This window comes from Schistocerca cancellata, chromosome 6 (genome assembly GCF_023864275.1).
Source record: "Schistocerca cancellata isolate TAMUIC-IGC-003103 chromosome 6, iqSchCanc2.1, whole genome shotgun sequence".
NCBI classification, from domain to species: domain Eukaryota; kingdom Metazoa; phylum Arthropoda; class Insecta; order Orthoptera; family Acrididae; genus Schistocerca; species Schistocerca cancellata.
The window spans coordinates 579,868,138-579,893,384 of record NC_064631.1 but is presented as its reverse complement, the minus strand read 5'-3'; the positions used below and the strand labels follow the sequence as shown (position 1 = coordinate 579,893,384).

The 25,247-nt window shown below is 44.2% G+C and overlaps 1 protein-coding gene across 1 annotated transcript in view; it reads right to left on the bottom strand.

Annotated features, from left to right (window-relative positions):
• LOC126088440 (gustatory receptor for sugar taste 43a-like) overlaps positions 1 to 14,593 on the bottom strand; it is a 29,899-nt gene extending 15,306 nt beyond the window's left edge. Inside the window, exon 1 of the mRNA XM_049906583.1 lies at positions 13,486 to 14,593. Within this exon, the coding sequence (XP_049762540.1) occupies positions 13,486 to 14,593 (1,108 nt within the window). The remainder of the gene's footprint in view (positions 1 to 13,485) is intronic.
• Between the last annotated feature and the right edge of the window lie 10,654 nt (positions 14,594 to 25,247).

Sequence of the window (25,247 nt, the reverse complement as noted above, 5' to 3'; positions counted from 1 at the left end):
CGGCATTCGAACGGAAACACTTCGACCGCCCCTTGTAGTTACAATCTGGAAAAAAATATTGTGGGGCAAGAACCATCAGCCTCCTATTGAGGTCATGGTGATAACATGGAGAGAGAAAGGGGAGGAGGAGAAGTACAGACAGAATGTGGGAAGGAGGAGATGGACACAGTAGAGGGACAGATAGAGGGGAGGAGAGAATGGACAGAGAAAGGGTTCAAATGGTTCAAATGCCTCTGAGCACCATGGAACTTAACATCTGAGGTCATCAGTCCCCTAGAACTTAGAACTACTTAAACCTAACTAACCTAAGGACATCACACACATCCATGCCCGAGGCAGGATTCGAACCTGCGTCCGTAGCGGTCGCGCGGTTCCAGACTGAAGCGCCTAGAACCGCTGGGCCACTGCGGCTGGCAGGCAAAGAAAGGGAACTTGAGTATATGCAAAAGGGAGTAATAGGGCAAAGGGGGTGCGGCCCCACTCTGTATTGTTGCCAAATTTATTCAAGATGGCGGATACAACGTTGCACCAACACCATGGTGGTAAGCTCAAATTTTGGCAGGAAAATAGGTTAGTTGAGCTACCTCCACTAACCTAACCACATCTCCCTCTCCTCCCCTCACCCTTCCCTCCCCCATCTGGTAATTGGCGGTAAAATGACTCAGTCTGTGCTGGGTTGCTGGAAGTCTTTATTTTGTATGCATTGTGGTATATTGTTTATTTAAACAGTTTGAGTTGTCATAGACTATAGCTGCATCCAGTGTGTTCACCCTGAGGTCTGGAACCCAACTGACCTAGTTCACAACACCACCAACAGAGGACGCTGTTGGCCTCCTCCCCACCCCTTCCCTCTGGCTCCCATCCCGTGATGTGATCCAAGATGGCGGTCTGGGGGAAAATGGTGGACAATTCGCTCAGTTTGTGCTGACCTTCCCAAGAGGATGGATGCAATTTTACTATGTGTTCAATGGATGAGATGTCTTTCCTGTAAAAGGAGGAGTCTAACAGGTATGTGATCTGTAATCATGAAGTTTATGATTGTGTCACAATGCTTAAAAAGCAATGATATTTGGCAACTGTATGAAGAACTAATACTTAGTATGTGTTGGGCGGCTTTCGTGATCGAGTGGATATTTGAGAAGAATGTGTATGGAAGTGTGTTTGAGCTGGAGTGCTATTTCCTCCCATGTAAATTGTTTGGTTGACTGCTTCTGCACATTTCGCATCTTTATTTAATTGAGAGAAGATCGATTGTGGTGTGTGCATCTGGCATATGGAAGACACGTTTACCTGTTCTTTAGACATGGGAATGACCTAAGTTGACTTGTAAATTATAGGGAAGATTTGGAATCTGTTACATCACCGATTTCGGTATTCGAGAATGGAAATATCAGTTTCATCTATTTGTTTCTAGTTACTCAGTGGCTTACAGCACGCTGCACCTTGCTAAAGTTTGGGGTTTGTAGAGAAATAATTTCCAGTCTGTATCTTGGGAATTATGTTGCACTAGCGATCGGTAGGATGCTGCCTAGTGCTTGATATCGAGAAGTACTGTACAAATGGTATAATATTATGGTGGACCATGCGAAAATACGTGTGTCCTTGTAATCCCCGAGTCTGGCGATGTGCATAGAAAAGCAAGCGAGCAAGGAAGCAGGTTCAGAGCAGAAAGAGTAACGTGTTCATGCCAAGGGAAAATGAGTGCACGTTAGTACATGTTGTTCCCGTTGGGACAATTTAGTGTACGTTAGTACACGTTTATGTACGTTAATGTATGTGACACTCTTTCCTTGAAATATACCACTTGGAGTTCATTCTATCATGAAGCCACTGTAGCTCAATATTCAAGCTCCTGTCCTCAGTGGGAGAGTAGTGTAATTGAGTAAGAGTCTTTCCGTATTTGACGATATCTATGGCACTTTGCGAGGTTTAGTTGTCGGTTCAATATGCTGATCAGTGTAAAATACGCGCTGAAAATCTCGTCTCCAGAAGGAGAAAAGGCAGACGGTGCTTCAACACCGGGGGCATCAGTAATTCGGCGGGTAAACTCGATAAGAGCCAATCATAATGCTCGATTCATTCACATCCTTTGTGATGGGATATAGGAGCCTCTACATAGTGGTGCAAACATTTGCATATGTTGAGAGCAGGAAGGCTATCACGTTAGGAGCTCTGGGAAGAGTGCCTTTGATGTTAGTTTCGTAAACAAGTTATGTTAGAGCAAGAATTTCCGTGCATACAAGCCGAGACATCAAGAAGGCGAACGTTAACTATTTCTGGGGCACTATACAATTCCTGTTATTATTTTTTTACAAACCCATGTGACGTAAGAATAACATTGAGAACCTTTTAGACGACGAGTCGCCACACGGACGTTTCGTGGCAAGGTGTCAGTCACGCTGGGGTGGGTACGGACAGCTGAACGCAGCTCGTATGTTCCATTAGGGGGAAAGCAGTCTGTGCTTTTCTGTCATCAACAGTAAAGACAAGTGCTGTCCAAAGGTGTCTCGCATATGGGTGTTGCGCCTTGGAGTTCTGTGAGGTCAGTATAACAGTGACTTTATACTCGAAAATAGAGTTTTGGGTTGGGTTGTTTGGGGAAGGAGACCAGACAGCGAGGTCATCGGTCTCATCGGATTAGGGAAGGATGTGGAAGGAAGTCGGCCGTGCCCTTTCAAAGGAACCATCCCGGCATTTGCCTGGAACTATTTAGGGAAATCGCGGAAAACCTAAATTAGGATGGCCGGACGCGGGATTGAACCGTCGTCCTCCCGAATGCGAGAAAATAGAGGCAACTTTCACCTGTGTCCAGCGGCGTCTCGTGGCTGCGCTCCTGCCCAATCACGTCAGCAATTTATCTGGTGTCAAGTATGAAAGGGATGTCGCCGTCTCATGCGTGCAGGTCCCTGTGTGTAGTTTGACAGCTGACAGCCGCGTCACTATGTGTGGGTTGCTGCTAACCCCCTTTGCGCTCTACTGGACAGGGGGTGGCAGGTGGTGCTTGCGCGCATTGATTGCATTATTTTGCAAGCGGGTCTGTAGGCTGTGCTGTGCGCAATTTGGACAGTTTACGAGTACTGAGCATGTCTGCACATCTGGGTACTGCATTATTTAGGAACAGTTTGCAGGTTGTACTGAAATTATTTCGGAAAATTAGGAGTTGTTTGCGTGTCTGCAGACTGTGTATTGTGACCCTAACATGTGTTTTGTGTTGGTGTGATAAATATACTTCATCCCTAAATATAATGTTCCAAAATAAATTGTGTGCACTCTTTCCCTATTCTTCCTAGCAGCCCAGAGCAGTCTGAGTCATTTTCAGGAAATTTTCTCCCTCCAGGCAACCATCTTGGATTACATTACAGGAGGGGTGACAGCACCATCTTGTGGCAGTACTGTGTACTAGGTCAGTTGGAGTCTAGATCTCGTGGTGGAGGGACTGCCTGCAAAGTAAAGACTCATGTCCAGAGTCATTTTCCCACCTTCCCCCCCCCCCCCCTACCATCTTGGATTATGTCACAGGAGGGATGACAGCACCCTCTGGTGACAGTATTGTGTACTAGGTCCAGATCTCATGGTGAACACAATATTTTCCGCCATCTTGGATAATGGTACTTGTATCAGCAGTTGACATCAAGGCTGTCATCTTGGACGACAGACGACAGCGCCCTCTGGTGCTGGTAGTGTGTACTAGGTCAGTTGGGGTCTGGAGCTCGTGGTGAACACACACACTGGATGGCTGTACTGCATGAAATAAAGACTTCAGTCAAAGTCCTTCCCCCCCCCCCCCTCCAGTTCATAGGAAGATGTAAGGTTAGTTCAAGTGCCCTTTCTTTCCCACCATTCTCTTAGCAGTAGTAGAGATACATCAAAATTCAAACTTCTCATCAGCTCCTAGGATGAGATGACAGGTTAGTGGAGGTGACCCAAGTGCCCTTTCTTTCCCGCCATTTTCCTAGGTGTGATGCATTGTCCTGATGGAATTTGTACTTCCCGCCATTTTCTGGGGCAGGGGAGGGGAGGAGGAGTTAGGTTAGTGGAGGTATCCCAATTTACCTATCTTCCCACCCAAATGCGCCATCTTGAATGACGTCACGGAATCCATCTGGGATGATTTCACGGACCCCATCTTGGATAACGGTACTTGGTGTGTCGTTGTTGTTGCCCCACTACTGACTGTAACTACAGGTCCAGTGTGTCTAACACAGAGATGGGTTGGTTGCAGTCCCTCACTTGGCCACCTCCTCCTGACCAACACATGGCCATCACTGGTACCAGCGCAGAATCAGTTTTCATCATAAAACACGACTGATCCCCACCCTACCCTCTAGTGAACTCTCACTTGACTCTACAGACGTCGCAAATGGCGGTGATTTGAGATCAGTGGAATGGACTGCAATGGGAGTCTGGCTAGAATCTGTCCTTGAAGTAACTGATTTGTAACAGTTCTTTGTGTCACTGTGATGGCAACTGAAGCTCGAATTGCTGCTTCAGATGGTGTACGATGCGCCACAACTATACACTGAACACGATGGTCTTATCTCTCAGTAGTGCCACATGGTCGTCTGGGGACCGATCTTCCTGCGACCGTACCTTGGTTGGTTGATTTGGGAAGAGGACCAAACAGCGAGGGCATCGGTCTCATCGGATTAGGGAATGATGGGGAAGGAAGTGGAACTTAACCTTTCAAAGGAACCACCAGCATTTGCCTGAAGCGATTAAGGAAGATCACGGAAAGCGCAAATCAAGATGGCCGGACGCGGATTTGAACCGTCGTCCTCCCAAATGCGAATTCAGTGTGCTAACCACTGCGTCACCTGACTCGGTCGAACGTACCTTCCCGTGACCACTGCTGCCAGCAATAATGTGCAATGGCTGCATTCCTGCCAAGTGTTTCTGCAGTATCGCAGAAGGAACATCCAGCTTCTCGTAGTCCTGTTACAGACCTCGTTCAAACTCAGTAAGGTGTTGACGACGGTGTCCGTCGCATTAGAAGCATTCTTGACTAACATCAACTCACCACGTCCAGTCTCAAGGCAACTAACATTCACGCCCTTATAACGTGTCCTGAAAGCAAATCTGATTCGCATCCTCATAGCGGCGTTACTAGCGCCACTCATGCGACTGATGCGAAACTTCATCATCTTTCAGATGAAGAAACACGCCTACCAATTTTCATTTATTTCGCACAACTTCTTGTTGGTGTTGCGATTTTTTTTCCGTCAGTGTACAGTAGTTCCGAATGTTGTCCCTATGAAAGATCACCATGACCTCACTTCTCTGATACTCCAGGTTGTAAGCGAGCAGGTACACCATTTTATGTCAGCCAGAACTGTCGGACTGAGTAATCAAGAGATGGCAGCCATGAAATTCGTGTCCATACGTTATAGAAAGAGAAAGAAGCAATTTCTCTGACAAGTCTAGCGCCCTGCAGAAGAGACATTTGGAGGACGGAAGTGGACACGCAATATGTTTCCACTGAGGACACCTTTGACATGTCGCACGCAACTGAAGAGAAGTGGAGTTCCAAACGACTATTACACTTCAAGACGTGCACCATCACAATAGTCCTATTTACACCAGTCAACTGCAAACGATTATAGTCGATCTGTGGGAGGAAGACCATTGCCGTACCCTTGATGAGGTCACTGTCAAACACACCGTAACCGTTTCCCGTCACCGTACAAAGGTGCCAGCCACTCGTCTAGCAGCCGTACTGAGGAAAATTAAATGACACAACAACCTTTAGAGGTAAGGCCGCCGGAGATAAAAGTCCTCCAAGGAGGACAGTTACCAAGATGTCAGGAAATCTCATCGACCTTGTCATTAGCATCCAACCTGTCGACTCAGAGGTTTCTTTTTCTGTAATAAATTTCTTTCCTTTTCGTCCATAATCATAAAATTGTTTAGTCCTTAAATTTGCGGTTTCGGTCAGCAATGAAATCTTCAGATCTGCAGCAAAACATGGAAAAAACATAAATACCACTAGTGGATTGTCTACATCTTAATAAAATAGGCCATAATGAAAAGTATTACTGGCATACGACGAGAAAACATGCGCTTTAAATATGACGAGGCGTATCTGCTTTAAAATATATTCTAATGTAATGAAGTCGTAGTGGCACCGGCAAAACATAAACACAAAATCGGCTTAGCGTCACCGCACATATTTAAAATTTGGTATATACTAGGCCACATTTTCGGTGGAGTCATCTTATAGACCGCGCTACTGTTCGTAACAAACTGCTGTGCATTGGCCGCAAAATGTTTGTGTCGTAACCTCGTTAGATGTTTCTTTTTTAGGTATACGGTACACAAATTCGTCAATTATGTAGCTACATGATATGGAGGAAAAAGAAGCATTCAATAGGTGAAGTCTATAGTGGGCTTACCAGGTGTATAAGTTATTACAGTAATAAAATGTAATAAATTAGAAACACGACCATAGTTAAATCGTTAAAAAGGAAAAAGTTAAGTGACAATAATTCTGATATGCTCTTGTAGCGAAATTAGATAAAAATATACACTCCTGGAAATTAAAATAAGAACACCGTGAATTCATTGTCCCAGGAAGGGGAAACTTTATTGACACATTCCTGGGGTCAGATACATCACATGATCACACTGACGGAACCACAGGCACATAGACACAGGCAACAGAGCATGCACAATGTCGGCACTAGTACAGTGTATATCCACCTTTCGCAGCAATGCAGGCTGCTATTCTCCCATGGAGACGATCGTAGAGATGCTGGATGTAGTCCTGTGGAACGGCTTGCCATGCCATTTCCACCTGGCGCCTCAGTTGGACCAGCGTTCGTGCTGGACGTGCAGACCGCGTGAGACGACGCTTCATCCAGTCCCAAACATGCTCAATGGGGGACAGATCCGGAGATCTTGCTGACCAGGGTAGTTGACTTACACCTTCTAGAGCACGTTGGGTGGCACGGGATACATGCGGACGTGCATTGTCCTGTTGGAACAGCAAGTTCCCTTGCCGGTCTAGGAATGGTAGAACGATGGGTTCGATGACGGTTTGGATGTACCGTGCACTATTCAGTGTCCCCTCGACGATCGCCAGTGGTGTACGGCCAGTGTAGGAGATCGCTCCCCACACCATGATGCCGGGTGTTGGCCCTGTGTGCCTCGGTCGTATGCAGTCCTGATTGTGGCGCTCACCTGCACGGCGCCAAACACGCATACGACCATCATTGGCACCAAGGCAGAAGCGATTCTCATCGCTGAAGACGACACGTCTTCATTCGTCGCTCCATTCACGCCTGTCGCGACACCACTGGAGGCGGGCTGCACGATGTTGGTGCGTGAGCGGAAGACGGCCTAACGGTGTGCCGGACCGTAGCCCAGTTTCATGGAGACGGTTGCGAATGGTCCTCGCCGATACCCCAGGAGCAACAGTGTCCCTAATTTGCTGGGAAGTGGCGGTGCGGTCCCCTACGGCACTGCGTAGGATCTTACGGTCTTGGCGTGCATCCGTGCGTCGCTGCGGTCCGGTCCCAGGTCGACGGGCACGTGCACCTTCCGCCGACCACTAGCGACAACATCGATGTACTGTGGAGACCTCACGCCCCACGTGTTGAGCAATTCGGCGGTACGTCCACCCGGCCTCCCGCATGCCCACTATACGCCCTCGCTCAAAGTCCGTCAACTGCACATACGGTTCACGTCCACGCTGTCGCGGCATGCTACCAGTGTTAAAGACTGCGATGGAGCTCCGTATGCCACGGCAAACTGGCTGACACTGACGGCGGCGGTGCACAAATGCTGCGCAGCTAGCGCCATTCGACGGCCAACACCGCGGTTCCTGGTGTGTCCGCTGTGCCGTGCGTGTGATCATTGCTTGTACAGCCCTCTCGCAGTGTCCGGAGCAAGTATGGTGGGTCTGACACACCGGTGTCAATGTGTTCTTTTTTCCATTTCCAGGAGTGTAATATCACACACGTAAGAACAAGCTTACGGAGCTAACAGACTAACACAAAAATGAGGAAATAAAGAGGGAAAGAAACCAAATGGATGAAACAACATACTGTAGCAAATAACCAGCGATCTCTGTTGGCGTCACCGTCAGAATGCCGCGTAGGCGAGAAGTAACCAGAGGAACCAAAGGGCGCCTTGCACCCTGCGACATGCCGTCCCAAGAAAGGAATGATAAAACACAGTACGAGTCAGTTAACAGGATTATCTAGTTAATGAAATATATAAACTGAGAGGCAACAAGTAAACACGAGAGTAATACGATCGACACAAGAAAACGAAACGAATATGTAAAGCACTCTATACAATGTAAAGACAAGGACAAGATAAAAGCGTTCACTTTCTTCATAGTTGATGTTAATGGTCGCGAAAGTGGAATATTTTACACGATCCAAAATTGATTGTGCTGTAAGTCACAAATGGTAAATACGTCCAGGCGATAGAATAACTATCGATAACAGACCACTGCCCTTCGAATTTGTGGTTTCAACAGAATGTTGTCATGATCTAATTGTCGGATGAGTGTTCTTGCAAGCATCACAAGTGGTCATAGACTCTGTAAGATCAGAGCTACAGACTGACGAAGCTGTTCCAGCAGTACAGATTACGAGGATTGCTCCAGGTGGTTGTTTGCCATTGTGTTAGTTTACACGGTTTTCATTCGGAAAGTAACGAACGTTTTCTTCTACAGAAATTTTTATTTGATCTAATTAAATGGAACTGCCTTTTGCATGCAATTTGCTAGCCTTGCTACTTTTCTACATAATCACCGTTCAAATGTAGGCACTTGCCATACCGTTTTACCAGATTTTCTGTGCCTTCTGCATACTCAACTGCTGCCAAGTTGTTGAAACAGTGACCAACGGCTTCTTTAAGTTCATCATCACTCCTGTAAGGTTGTAGACTCAAAAAATCGTTCAGTTTGGGAAATAAGTGATAATGACTTGGGACTAAGTCCGGACTGTGTAGTGGATGTTGAAACATTTTCCACTAAAACCTTTGAAGCAAATCTTGTTACTCCAGCTGCGTGCGAACGTGCATTATTGTGAAGGAGGATTACTCCATAGCCGGTCGGAGTGGCCGAACGGTTCTAGGCGCTACAGTCTGGAACCGCGCGACCGCTACGGTCGCCGGTTCGAATCCTGCCTCGGGCATGGATGTGTGTGATGTCCTTAGGTTAGTGAGGTTTAAGTAGTTCTAAGCTGTAGGGGACTGATGACCTCAGAAGTTAAGTCCCATAGTGCTCAGAGCCATTTGAACCATTTGAACCATTACTCCATAGTTTAGCATTCCGTCCCGCTTGGTTTTAGTGGCCCAGCGAAGTCTTTGGAGTGTCTGACATTAGGCTGCTGCATTTATGGTCTCACCTCTAGGTGTGTAATCCAAGACGCTCTTACGAACCTAAAACACAGTAATCTTTCTGGAACTCAAAACTTGTTTTGCTTTTTTCGGTTTTGTTAGGGATTGCGAATGATGTCGTTCCATTGGTTGGCGCTTTGTTTCTGGTACGAAATGTGTTATCTCAGTCTTATCAACAGTGACAATGTGATTCAAAACTTCAGCACCATCCTTTTTATAGCGGGCTGAGAAATGTCAATGCTGCTGTCATTCGTTGGGTTTTGTGTTCGCCTGACAAAATTCGCGGAACGCACCTGGCACACACTTGTTTATAGCCTAGATCTGCCCTAACAGTCTTGTACAACACAGTTCTGAAAATGTTTGGAAGGAATGAGTGCTGTCTAGTGATTGTAAAACGGCTATCTTCTTGGATATTTGTGTCAGTCCTTGCTCAGAGTCCGTCAGTCACTACTGAGGGCCAGCCCGAGCAATCTTCGTCGTGAACATTCTCCCATCCGCCATAAAACATGATACACCAAATCCAAACTGACGCTCCGTTCATCACATTAGCTTAAAGCGCAGTTATCTGTCTACAAGAATTGGAACTTATATAGTGGCAACTATTTATTCACAACCGATACAAAAGAGATACATGTTTGCACCTGTTACTGTCCTTCAAAGTAGTCACCAGCGTTGTCTAGAACCCATTTCCAGCGATGCGGAAGGCGTAGTATACCGTTAGCAGAGCTTGTTCTGATGATGGTGCGAATGGAGCGGTCTACTGCCTGTCGAATCTCTGCAACAGTTCTGGAGCGAATGCCACGAAGTGGCTCCTTCATCTTCGGAATTAAATCTTGAGTACTGCTCGAGCGTTTGGGATCCCTATCAGGTCGGATTGAGGGAGGACATAGAAGCAATTCAGAGGCGGGCTGCTAGATTTGTTACTGGTAGGTTTGATCATCACGCGGAAATGCTTCAGGAACTCGGGTGGGAGTCTCTGGAGGAAAGGAGGCGTCCTTTTCGTGAATCGCTACTGAGGAAATTTAGAGAACCAGCATTTGAGGCTGACTGCAATACAATTTTACTGCCGCCAAATTATATTTCGCGGAATGACCACAAGGATAAGATAAGAGAGATTCTCGTACAGAGGCGTAGAGGCAGTCATTTTTCCCTCGTTCTGTTTGGGAGCGGAACGGTGAGAGAAGATGCTAGTTGTGGTACGAGGTACCCTCCGCCACGCGCCGTACGGTGGATTGCGGAGTGTGTATGTAGATGTAAATGTAGATGAAGTTCCCAGTCCCATCGACCGAACAGAGCAGCCACAGCTTGCGCTGTATGCACCCGCGCATTGTCGTGCAAAATGTTAGGTGGGTTGCGCAGAAAGTGTACCCACTTCTTTCGCAAAGCTGGTCGAGGGTGATGCTCCAAAAACGAACAGTAATACTGTGCACTGACGGTCTGTCGTGATGGAACGTAATGCGTTGGGAGAACACCATCACAGTCGTACACGAGAATCACCACAACTTCCACCATACTGGGGCTCTCACGCACTTACGACTTCCGCGGCGACCCATAATGAGGCCATTCGTTGGATTGGCGTTTCAGTTTTGGCTTCGTGGCATTCCAGAGATTCGACAGGCACTAGATCGCTCCATTCGCACCATCAACAGAACAGGTTCTGCAAAGGGTGTACTACTCCTTTCATATCGCTGGCAACGTGTTTTACACAACGCTGGTGACTACTTTGAAGGAGAGTAACAGATGCAAACAGGTAACTCTTTTGTATCGGTTGTGAATAAATAGTTTCCAATATTTAAGTTCCAATCCTCGTACAAATGTCGAATGGTCGAAAGATTGTTTCAAAAGCGAATAACACTGCGCATCCCACACTTGGCGGGATCGTCAATTTTGTCGTACATGTTTACGTCGCACAGCTGAGAAGTATTCAATCGTACTGGATCGTAACTGCCGAAAAACTGAAGAGGAATGAGTACCAAGGTCAGTGGTCCGTCGACTGTGGTGGTGGTGGTGGAGGGGAGAGGGTATTAGGGGGGCGGGGGGAAACGAACACGTGTAAAAAAAAAGTTCTTTACTTTCCGAATGATCGTACTGTAATTCGGTAATGTAAATTTGTTTCACTGTATTCCACTTAAATCAAACTAAATGTACACTACTGCCCATTAAAATTGCTGCATCACGAAGATGACGTGCTACAGACGCGAAATTTAACCGAGAGGCAGAAGATTCTGTGATATGCAAATGATTAGCTTTTCAAAGCATTCACACAAGGTTGGCGCCGATGGCGACACCTACAACGTGTTGACATGAGGAAAGTTTCCAACCGATTTCTCATACACAAACAGCAGTTCACCGGTGTTGCCTGGTGAAACATTGTTGTGATGCCTCGTGTAAGTAGGAGCAATGCGTACCATCACGTTTCCGACTTTGATAATGTCGTGGATTGGCAAGACAGCCAACCCACTATGAGAGGAAGCCGAAAGGCACGCGTTTTAGCTCACGCAGGCTGGCGTGAGGTCTCAACAGGTCAAGGAAATGAGACTAGCAAAAAAAAGGGACGTATCTGTGGAATACTTAACTTTAATCCATAATTGGTGAACATCGCTCTTGACGGTACATGTTTTACAGCATCAATAGTAACTGGTAATGGCGCCTTGCTAGGTCGTAGCAAATGACGTAGCTGAAGGCTATGCTAACTATCGTCTCGGCAAATGAGAGCGTAATTTGTCAGTGAACCATAGCTAGCAAAGTCGGCTGTACAACTGGGGCGAGTGCTAGGAAGTCTCTCTAGACCTGCCGTGTGGCGGCGCTCGGTCTGCAATCACTGATAGTGGCGACACGCGGGTCCGACGTATACTAACGGACCGCGGCCGATTTAAAGGCTACCACCTAGCAAGTGTGGTGTCTGGCGGTGACACCACAGATAAAAGTCGGATTGTAGTCTATCGCGATTGCAGTTTATCGTATCGCGACATCGCTGCTCGCGTTGGTCGAGATCCAATGACTGTTAGCAGAATATCGAATCGGTGGGTTCAGGAGGGTAATACGGAACGCTGTGCTGGATCCCACCGGCCTCGTATCACTAGCAGTCGAGATGACAGGCATCTTATCCGCATGGCTGTAACGGATCGTGCAGCCACGTCTCGATCCCTGAGTCAACAGATGGGGACGTTTGCAAGACAACAACCATCTGCGCGAACAGTTCGACGACGTTTGCAGCAGTATGGACTATCAGCTAGGAGACCATGGCTGCGGTTACCCTTGACGCTGCATCACAGACAGGAGCGCCTGCGATGGGGTACTCAACGACGAACCTGGGTGCACGAATGGCAAAACGTCATTTTTTCGGATGAATCCAGGTTCTGTTTACAGCATTGTGATGGTCGCATCCGCGTTTGGCGACATCGTGCTGAAAGCACATTGGAAGCGTGTATTCGTCATCTCCATACTAGCGTATCACCAGGCGTGATGGTATAGGGTGCCATTGGTTACACGTCTCGGTCACCTCTTGTTCATATTGACGGCACTTTGAACAGTGGACGTTACATTTCAGATGTGTTACGACCCGTCGCTCTACCCTTCATTCGATCCCTGCGAAACCCTACATTTCAGCAGGATGATTCGCGACCGCATGTTGCAGGTCCTGTACGGGCCATTCTGGATACAGAAAATGTTCGACTTCTGCCCTGGTCAGCACATTCTGCAGATCTCTCACCCATTGAAAACGTCTGGTCAACGTTGGCCGAGCAACTGGTTTGTCACAATACGCCAGTCACTACTCTTGATGAACTGTGGTATCGTGTTGAAGCTGCATGGGCAACTGTACCTGTACACGCCATTCAAGCTCTGTTTGACTCAATGCCCAGGCGTATCAAGGCCGTTATTACGGCCAGAGGTGGTTGTTCTGGGTACTGATTTTTCAGGATCTATGTACCCAAATTGCGTGAAAATGTAATCACATGTCAGTTCTAGTATAATATAATTGTCCAATGAATACCCGTTTATCATCTGCATTTGTTCTTGGTGTTGTAATTTTAATGGCCAGTAGTGTACTTCCTCATCCCAGGGTCCACTCTCCATAGGATCCAAGGAATACAAGTGGTGGAATGTAACAAGGTAGCCCTGCCAGCGTCTGCTTACCTGCGGAATTCGTGAGGCAGCGTTCGTCTGAGATGGTCGCCGTCCTGCTAGCCTGCGCAGCGGCCGTGTGGCAGGCGGCCGCCATGCAGACGAAGCTGGCCAGCGTCACAACCACGTAGCTGGTGTTGGTCAGCGTTTCAAACAGGTCCGCCTTCTCCCGGTGTAAGGCAGCCCCGAGAATGTGAAATATGACGTGGTACGAGACGGTCAGCGTCTGGAGCGCACTGGCTACCATCGGGATCCCGTACATCCTGTTGACGGCCGCGGCCACTTTGGACAGTCGCATGTAGGCGAGCCGAACATCTACCAGGATCGGAATGGACATTAAAGTTATAGATTCTTCCGGAAAGCTCTTCGCAGGGTGAGTACGTCTACTTGGCAACATCGGTCGACGATTGTTTGTCAGCTGGCCGAGTTCATTCCACTGCATGACAGAAATGTTGTCCGACATGCGGAGGATGGTGTCGTTGAGTAAGGAAAATCTGTGTCCTAGTACTGCCACGAGAGTTGTGAACTGGAAAACGATGAAAACTGTCAAACAGTTAGCGACGTACACCATTACAAAGGCGAAACTGTTTAAAGAAATCACTTGAAAAGCGATAAACATACTGTAGTACGTTAGTAACGTTGCTGCTAGCAGCAACAGGCACAGAAAGGTTCTACTGTTTGCTCGCGAGGCGCGTTTGTGGAACAAAACGTCGACGCGCTCGATCTCGGACACGAGGGAGAGGAACCTGTCGCCGTTTCCGGCCAGTGAGGAGAGAATCGACAGGGCAGCAGTGACTGTTATGGTGATGATGGTGATGAACCCGGAGGCAGAGGCGGCAGCGAGCTTCTGCTCGACTTCGGCGCCGGCGACGAAGGCGGCGTCCATGGAGCAGAAGCACAGGACAGCCAGCGCGATGGCGAGGCTGTAGGCTCGGGAGGCGGCGCCGCGGAGGCAGCAACAGCGGGGGCGGTGGGGCGCCACCCCCAGCGCTGTGGACACCACGATCAGCGGTCGCAGGCTCCGCCACAGCGACGATGGCTCCAGACGGGCGCCCGCCTCTCTGGGAGGCAGCCAACACTGCTTGCGGTGCGCTAGTGGATTCAGTAAGGTTGCCTTCATCACTGTACTCCCAACCAGACTCTACGCGTGGAAGTGGACTCCGGATGAGTTGTTCTGTTCATTGATATATGTCTCGTCCTAATACAGCAGAGTCCATCTAGATACTTCGCAAAAGCCGAGTCTGTTTGAGTGGACTTTAGCCCTTTTTGGGTGTCTGGTCTCACTACTGCAACATCCAACTGGGCACTGTCTGTAAAAACGAAAACTTTTTGGAGTGTGCTGGTGGTTCATGCATATCAGGTCACAAAGCACTTCTCTCAGTTAGACATTTTTCGCAAATATTAACTGGTTTTGGACTGCTTTTAGTTTTTCCATCTGTGGGGTCTCATTGATGGATCCAACTAGGCACTGAATGCAAAAACTATCACTGTTTGGTGTGTTACGGTGGCATCCGTGTGCCCGTTCCCATCGCTCAGCTTCCGACTAGGTGTCATGCGCTTAAGCTAACACAGTTTGTTGTATATCTAGTATCATTAGTGGTACTATAACTATATGCTGTCTGGGGATTTGCTGCTGATATCATCACTACCTGCACAGTCTATATAAGTATTACAGTAATACAAGAAACTGTGGTTAGCTCACTTCAGTTCGACACTTTTAGTAAATATTACCATGTTTGGGACTGCTTTTAGTGATTCCATGTATATGGTCTCATTACTGAACGCTCTAACTAGTCACTGAAAGCGAAAATCATCACTGTTTGGGGTTTCATGGTGGCATCCACACGCCTGTTCTCATCATTGGCCTTGAGACTAAGCTTAAGCTAACACCGTTTCGGATACGTCCGTATTTGCTGTATATCGAGTGTCATCAGTAGTCCTAGAACTAGATACTGTCTGTGGATACGCTGCTGATATCATCACTGTACTGTAATAATGCAAGCAACGGGGGGGGGGGGGGGGGGGGTAACGAAGGCAACGGAAATTGTTAGTACGTAGAATCAGCACAAGTAATCCATTATGACGTCACTCTAGCGATTTATCGACGGCAACAGGAATTGAGCAGCTCGCGTTTTGGTCATCCCGTGCCAGATTCAGTAAGGACCATTAGAAGAAATGTGTTCCTAGACGCCCAAGATAGCAGATAGCAACATTAAGTCACAGGGGAATATAAAATCAGATGTGAAACAGAGTAACAATTCACACAGATGTTATTACATCCGAATTGGAGCCATCTTGAAAAAAGAAAAAGTTGACAGGACCAACAAAGTACTCATCTGAGAAAACCATGAACGTTATAGAGCATGAAATATCAAACTAGTCGTATTATTTTCTTGTCGCATTTTTCAGAGGTCTGAGTGTCACAAGAAACAAACTCTGGCACATCGACACGGAACACAACTGCACAATGCATTACAGCTTCTCTATGTAGACTGCTTATAAAAGTCGTAACACTCTTCATTTTTATATTTCGGTCTGTTGCTCAGATAATATCTACTGTTACTAAATTTACTGGTAATTTTGAAGTTTCCTGTCTGAAGTCTTTCATACTGCTGCACGTCACTGATACAACCTCCGATTTCGACAGGACGTTGAACAGACTTTACTGAGGGAGACACGTCAGCACTTCCGCCTTGACGAGGAGCTGCAGTATGTCGTGTGGTAAGTACACAGCATCCTCGCGGCCTCACGAAACGGCCTCTGCGGCCTCGCGTGTCAGACTGATGAACCATCAGCACGGCCGCAGGCGTCAGTATAAACGCCGTAGTTCCTTCATTAATGGCCCGCGTGTTAATTTTCTCTCGTCCGTGGCAATATTGTGTGATGAGACCGCGATAATTCGCTGCACTGCGCCGGGCTGCCAAAGTCCCTGGAGACCGCTGTCAGCCGTTTCTGTCGTTATCCATGCTTCACAGTGTCCATCACCACTTCTCCAACCATCATTAGTTAGGATACCTACAACATTCGCTAGTATAATACAGGGTGTATATAAATGAGTATTGGAGTTTTAACGCTTTATAACATTTATTACATTAAACTTACAGTTATAAACGATATGTCAAATGAAAGAGCAGCTCAAATAGTTTTACCAAGAACCTTATAAATGTTCACTGGCATAGTGAAGTACGCGATTGATTGAGCTCCACTGTACCCAAGCGCTGGATAAGCCGCAAGGGTACCAACGACAGTATAACATCCACGATATATGTATATTTTTTTATTACGAGTGGCATATGAACGTGTGGAAAATTACGTAACTCAATAATATTCATTCAATTATGTGATTATTTCTTAAAAAGATGTTAATTACGTAAAACAGAGACAATATTAGTCTCACATTCTTTGTTAATTTATGTCATTCTTTTCTTTTGTTTGGTACCCTTTTGTCATCTTCTTCTGATGTACGTCGCCGACTCAAGACCTGAATCGATTTGAGGTCTGTTGAATGAAAAACATTTAACGTAAAATTATTGTACTTTTATGTTCATTTGCTGGTAAAAAAAATAGAGCCAAATGCGTTAAACCTATTTATGATTAATTATTGAAAAATCACTTCCTCTTTTAATTATAATTTTGTATTAATTGTTTTATCATAGCTGCAAGAAGCGCAGCCATTGTTAGTTGCGATTATATAGCAACTTCGTCTGTACTTCTGGTCGAAATATCAAGGGTTTATGTTAAACTAATTTACAAAACAGTATTAATAATTTTTATGGTGGCATCAATTTAAATGATTAATTATTTATTGACCAAAGGAAAATCTTAATTAAAAAAGAAATCCTCTATCTTTTGTTGGCCGCTATCTTAACTTTTATCTCAGCGGCAAATTTAAATTACTTGAAACTGCAAACAATATTCCGATGTGTAAGAAATAAATGTGCACCGGTGGTACTGAACTCTATAAAAAAAATTAATCGAATCAGATTGCATTTTCTAAGAACAGTGCTGATGGTATTTATTGTTGAACAAGATCTCATTGCTGATGTATGGGGCCAAAATTAAACTACGCACGAATCACGGAGAAAAATATTTCTGGTAGCATACGTCAGTGTTGTGTGTATTCTGTGGTTCCTTTTCATGATCAATTTGCTAAGAATAATTAAATCCATCGAAGATAAAAATTATAAAAGCTCTGATGTACGATCTGTAATTTTAGTGATATGAACACAACTTACAGTCAACATTATTACACTACGTCAGGTCGAATTCTTGTGCAATTTTAACAAAATAATTATGCGGGAGAAGTTGTAGCATGAATATTGCATTATACATGTGTGTAATATTGTCAGTATCATTTACAAAATCAAATCAATGCAACTGCTAAATATCAGAGTGAATTCAAACCACAGAATACCACAGAGTATCGTATCATCCATATTCATTGCATTTGTCCATGTTGATGATACGCAAAACCGCCACAATAGGGCTTGCTTTGCATGCCCTCCACATTCACCCGACCTAACGCCATGGGGTTTTTTTCCTTTAGGGCCTCATCAAGGATCGTGTATACGTGCCTCCGCTACCAGCAGATCTCCCTGAATTAAGAAACCGGACTGAAGCAGCTGTTGCTCCAATCACTGAAGACACACTTATCAACGTTTGGGCAGAACTCGGCTATAGACTTGATGTGTGTCGTGTGACAAATGGTGCTCACATTGAACGTTTATAAGGTTCTTGGTAAAACTGTTTGAGTTGCTCTTTAATTTGACATATCATTTATAACTGTAAGTTTAATAAAGTAAATATTATAAAGAATTAAAACCCCGATATTCATTTATAAACACCCTGTATCATCTTTAACTCAAATGTGGCCGGGGATTAGATAAATAATCAACTATTGTTACTTGCTTGACTACTCCTACAACTGAAGGAAATAATCAACGAAAATAAGTAATTATGAATTTAACTGTAAGCCACTTGAAATTGATTTTTTTTCTGAGTCGGAAGGTTCTCATTAAAGTTCAATTGAATTAAAATTGTTCGTTATTATCTATTCAGAGAAAATACAAATTCCCTTCACTGTCTCGAATCTCTTGATTACACTCCTTCCTGTATGTCGTCGAAAATTCAGTAGTCCCTGCCGAGAATTACTAAGACAGTAATTAACGGTGCTCGACGATCTCGTTGCGTGGGAGTAGCTGCAGATATTGCCGGTCGCCTGTAAATTTCTGATATTACTTAGGACTTTGTATAGAAGCTTCGGAAACTAACCAGTGCAGTTCAGTTATCATGTGGTTCGACGATGCGTAGTCAGACAGCAGATTACTTCAATCATCGGTAAAAACACCTCCCGATGTACCCTAAGAGTGTCATGCAGATTCGTCAGCAGACGTCGCAAACCGAATGTCCGTTGGTCCGATAGAAGCCTTGCACATAAGTTCACTCTTAGAAATCCAACGTTTATAAAACGAAACTCGTTCAAATACCTTTTCAACGCTGTGTTAAATCCTTGAGGAAAATTAGTCTCTTCTCTTCGGTACTTTTAAAACATCCGTCACAATAGCAGAGTAATATAATATTGCCTTTAATGACGGACAACAATGAGTTACAGTTCTGTGCAAGTTTTGTACACGTTGATTCTCAATCCCATACCTTAACACAGTGTGTCCACTATCTTTGCTTTTGGCTTTAGATACAGCTCTCCAAGTAAAACTACAGTTCAAAGAGCAAATCCGTCTCTGCCACAGGTGGAATACGGTACATAGCCGTGTTTCACAATTTAAAACCATTGAGAGTTCGTTGAACCCAACACGTGATCAGGTTCCTAAACAGAAGTGAAACAAATACCGTATGCTAGCACGGTCTCGGGAGCCGGGATGAAACACCAGTATTCGTTACTAGCCTTATTTATCAGAATTATTTATCAGAAACGATCTACGTCCAACGTACAACGAAGTATACCACTCATTCTCTCAACTGAGTTACGGGCTACTACTTTTCTTCAAAGTTCCGTTATAATGTCTTCTCGATAATTTTCAACTTCTTTCAGCACATTTTTCTGTTTCATAGTATACCCCGCTAGAACAATACAGGATCACAGCATATTGATAGGGAAGAGGGTTATACCTAGAGGATAGCGTAACTGATGTTTTTTGCTTAGTACTTCAGTCTATTAGTTGAGTTTAGAATGACATGAATGCACACTGGAGACCGACATAAGCACTTTCCACCATTTTCTCGAACTTTTGTTGTTACTAGACAAGAAGTGGTGTTTTGGGCAGAAGCGTAAATATTTCGTGCACTACATATTAACTGCTGTATAATATGTTAAAACTATTTGGAATATGTTGTCAATTCTTCAGTTACAGAGTTTTTTGGCAAGTAATTTTCCACATTTTTTTAAAAACTGCCTTGAAATAAAACAACGTCTTTCACCATGGAACATGTCATATTTGCAAATTAACTGAGTTTTGTCAATGTCTTGACAATTTTCCTTACTTGCAAATGCAAATATGAGTTAGTTTCCAATAGCTTCAATAGTAAAATGTATTTAACACTTAACTTTTTTATAACATTTCTGCTTAATTTTGCTTCACTTACTGATTATTGATATGCAGCGAAGTAATAATGAAACAAACAGACGACTAAATACAGTACGGACCAGATTTTCTCGATTGCAACGCTATTGCAATTTCAACAGAATATTTGTTGCTAGTTACATGACTATGATGTACCTTGCAACACGTTTTCAGATTTGAAGAAGCTTTAATGTTCCGGAGCAATTTTTGTTTCGCCTGAAAAACGCTGCAGCACATAAAAAGTGAATGGAACCATTCAAAAATGGAATTACAAAATATAGTATAGTACTGGCTAGAGGTGAAAGTCTGAGTGTTTCGTAATAAAACCCTCCACCCTAATCGTACTTCGCTTACTTCTTCTAGAGCAGGGGTGTCCTACCTTTTGGCTTATTTGGGCCACATTGAAAGAAGACGAGTATTTTTGTACCGCGCTTTACTTTTCACTAACAAAAGTCACTGAGCAAGAAATAAATAAATAAACAAGAACTGGGATAGGCCAATGAAAGAACTGCATCGTGTGAGAGGAGTTTCAGAAGCAAAATATTCAGTTTATCGTTACTTTACATAAGCGGAATTTTATGGATTTTTTTTTTTTTTTTTTTTTTTTTTTTTTTTTTTTTTTTTTTTGCTTATTTAGCGATTGCCTGATAGATGCTCACTTCCTGTGTTGCACTGAAACGTGTTTGGGCCGCATGAGACTCGCGGGCCGCGTATCGGTCACCCCTGCTCTAGAGGATAAACAGCGGGCATAATTTTTTGCATTCACCGTACGTACGCAGAAGTCGAAAAAATTTATTTCTTACTGTGTAGCATAACAGCCTGACACGTCCGAAAGCAGGTCGATACCTCATTCCGCAAAGTGTACAACGTTATGGGTAAAACTAAAATAGTTCGATAATCCACTTGATGAGAACAATGTTATTGATTACTGCGTTTCTGTCTACCGTCGAATTGTGTGGCGTGAATTTACGACTTAATCCACTGAGAACATCAAGCATTCAAAATGTTTAAGGCGGGTCTGGCAGAAAGGTGAAATGTGAAGTATCATGATTATGTACTTACTGTATAATATACCACCATAACATTATTCTACAACAGATGATTTAATTAAGAACTTGCTGATTAGTAATTAACCATCAAAATATTTTACAAAAACATGTAGCAAAGTGCCCTTGCACTTCCCTCATGCCCCATGCTTACGCAGTCAACACTTCTCGTCGCCACTGACAAATGCTATTGTCGCGTACTCCCATTCATAACACTCCATCATAGTTTATTACAAATGAAAGAATTTGTGCTTCTACTTAAGCACAATGCTATTTACGAGTAATGCCTATCGGCTATGGCAATTATGTTCAGTTCACAATATTTTCAGTGAACAGTAAAACTTGGTACGTTCTTATCAGTATTGAAAAGATTCTGTTTTTGAATGTCTGCATCTGTTTTCTGCAAACGATTGTAAAGCGTGTAGCGAAGGGTAATTTTCGTTCATTTTTCCTATTGCTGCCATGGATGAGCTACAGGAAGAAGGATAAGAGATGTGAATATAAGTTATTAGCTAGGTTTGTACATTGAGGTAACAAAGGTCATGGGAGCAACTTGCCCATATAGCTACAGATGGCATTAGCATCACGTACACGAGGCATAAAAAGGCAGTGCACTACCGGAGCTGTCATTTGTTCTCGGGTGATTCATGTGAAAAGATTTCAGGCGTAATTATGGCCTCACGAAAGGAATTAACAGACTTTCAACACGGAATGGTTGTTGGTTCTGGACGCATAGGACATTTCATTTTGGAAACCGTTACGGAACTCAATATTCTGTTATCCGCAGCGTCAAGAATGTGCCGAGAATACCAGATTTCAGGCATTACCTCTCACCATGGAAACGCAATAGCCGATAGTCTTCATTTAACGACCGAGAGCAGCAGCGTTTGCGTAGAGTTGTCAGTGCTAATAGGCAAACGACACTGCCTGAAATAACAGCAGAAATAAATATGAGACGTACTACAGAACGTGTGTGTTAAGACAGTGCGACGAAATCTGGCGGTAATAGGCAGTACGATATCGCCTGCAGCGCCTGTCCTGGGTTCGTGACTATATCGGTTGGACCCTAGACAACTGGAAAACCTTGGCCTGGTCAGATGACTCCCGATCTCAGTTGGTAAGAGCTGATGGCAGGTTCGAGTGCAGCGCAGATCCCTCGAAACCATGGATCCAAGTTGTCAAGAAGGTACTGTGCAAGCTGGTAGTGGCTCCATAATGGTGTGGACTGTGTTTACATACAATGGACTGGGTCTTCTGGTCTAACTGAACCGATCATTGACTGTAAAGGGTTATGTTCGAGTACCTGGAGACCATTTGTAACCATTCAACGAAGGAATTTTTGTGGATGATAATGTGCCAGGTCGCTGGGCCACCATTGTTCACGATTGGTTTGAAGAACGTTCTGGACAACTCGAGCGAATGATTCGGCCACCCAGATCATTCAACATGAATCTCTTCGAACATTTATGGGACATATTGGAGAGGTCAGAACGAGAGATCAGTTCTTGAAATTGTGCGAGTAGATTTTCGGGAGATGTTATGTATGCGTCTGTTGTTGTTGAGCTTTTCCTGAATTCCGATTACGCAGAAAGCAAAAAAGCCTGTGACCATTCGCAGTGCCCCTAATCACGTAAGCTCTGTGGTGCTATGCGAGTGTTAAAATCTTTTCCAAATCACGCACTGGCAGAATTCCAGTACAAGACATACATTTATTTTATAAGAGGTCTCTTTTGTAAAAAGAAAAAAATACATTTGCTACCAAGAAATCTAAGCCTCCCATTTGATCTATAGAGAACTGAATCTGATGCCATCATACCACTTCACATACTCACACCTTCCCAGTATTTACGAAATTTGACTGATTCCAGCCGTGACTCGTTTATCGTGTAGCCAGAGAATAATAAATTTTTATGTTTCGTAAAGGCCACAACCTTACATCTATCAAGATAATGCGACATTTCTGGCGTTTAGCATCAGTCTGGTACAATGTCAGGATCTGACTAGTTATGACTACAACGTCTACGGGACATTGACCTTGAAAGAAAACATCGTCGTCTGCAGGAACCAAAAGTTTGTAACTAAAGCTGCGAGCACTTTATCATACTTCTCAGGAGCATGCTTAAAAAATTTACGATAACAGAACGTATCTCGACCGACGATCAGCTCTTTCTGTGACGAACGTGCGAATGTCTTCATACGAATCGTCACGATTTCAGATAAAGTATTTATTGATTCAGAATCCTTCACAAGATTTCTTTCATGGCGCGTGATTTTCATATCGGTAAAGGAACTATACAGTGGCGGCACGTAAATATGCATTATGGGTGTTCACAAATTTTTAGATTCAGTTAAATATGAGAATATGAAATTAATAGCATCTGCTGTATAACAGCTATGCATATCAACATATTCATACAACTGCCGTCACTGCCAATAATAATAAGAACATTAATAATTACAGTAATACACATAACTTGTCTAAAAAAGAAAGAATTATTTTTGTGGAATTTTGTTGTTTGTACACAATTAAGTAGAGTTTAGGGCAAGAACGAATAGTGTTTAAGGTTTCACTAATCTTCGTTTCGCATTTATGTGCAAATGGGTGTTTTCGTGCTTTTTTATTTTTTCTGACAAATGTACAAGATCATTAACACATGTATTAGTTAACGAACCAGCTTCCGGGCTGAAAATCAGACATTCTTACGTTGCATCCACATTACAACTTACGCTTATTATACATTCCCTTGTTAAATATTTGCTTGTAATCATTCTTATTTCATTTCGTGGCTTTCTCAGTCGACGGGTCTGGTCTGGGAGGCCCTAGTTCTTTTGTGTCTGAATTTTTCTGGTAATCTTTTCCGTGAGAATTTCAAACAGATTCAACAGAGATCACGTTGACACTGCACACGAATGCCGATTCCTGTATGGTAAACAATCAACTCAAAACAGAAACTGCCGTTTGTGGAAATGATTAAATACAAGTAAGTACTGTCTACTAACAAAATCATTTGACTAGAACACAAACGAGGTGCTGAGAATCATAAAGGCCAAAAAGAACACCGTCGTTAACCCCGCATTTAAGTGAATGTCAGAGAAACCAGTGAGACAGCTTTTCAGGAATGTTCATACATACAATGTACGCCTAAAGCACAGATAAATCTGTCGCACCGTAAGACCATCAGATATCAGAAGCATGGATTACTGTACGATAAAATCCAAAACTGATTACACTGTATCTCATTCAGAAACCAGAAAATAGATTTTTCTATCAGTATATCTGCAACATATACTGATGTTCGATCATGTAGTGAGTGAACAGGCGTACCTGAGGAGTGTGCTGTCATCTACGAGGACTTATTGCCAAGCGAACAGGGATAAAAGTTCGTCCCAGTGTGCTACCACTTGGTGGCATTGACATGAACTTGAAGTTGAGTGGTAAGGATTAGCTTTGCACGCCGTGGACTGTGCACATTGTTTATCAAATCCGTATATATTTGGCCCTTAAAGCAATTACGTCAAGCCAGTCGCGCATGTGCAAGAACTCCTTAAAATGTGCACAACTGAAGGTGTGCTCGCGACCCTGATGTCAAGTTTCATAGAGTCTAGAGGAGTTGCAAAGTGCCACAGTGCGGTAGATTTAGTGCCGTATATTTCAGATTACTGCATTTACGTTACGTTTAACAGTATTCAAAGAAAAATAACCAATACATTTGCAAGGTGTCAAAAGCTATCGTGTTCACGTGCTCTTGTGCTCCAGCCACAACTGGATTTATGCCAATACTGGGAAACACGGCAACGCTTCGCAGCTGCTAACTATGTATGGAAATTGGATATACATCTTACTCTCCTTCTCCCCCTCCCCCCCCTCTGTCTGACCTGTCACGTTCTCTGCCATTTCTCTATCTCCTTCTGGCCCTATCTCCCTCCACCACCCACCTCTCTTTGTCCATCTCCATCTTCGCCTTTTCTGTCCATCTCCCCTTCTCTCTCTGAGCTTCAGCCTCGTTTATTGTTATTGCAAATTCGTATTCCGTACTACTGTTCTAATAATAAGCTCATAAGCCATGTACACAACTTTTCCCCTTTCTGTGGAAACCGATTTCGAGGAGGAAAACAAAATTATACATTTTTGTGTACACATTTCTTTTAA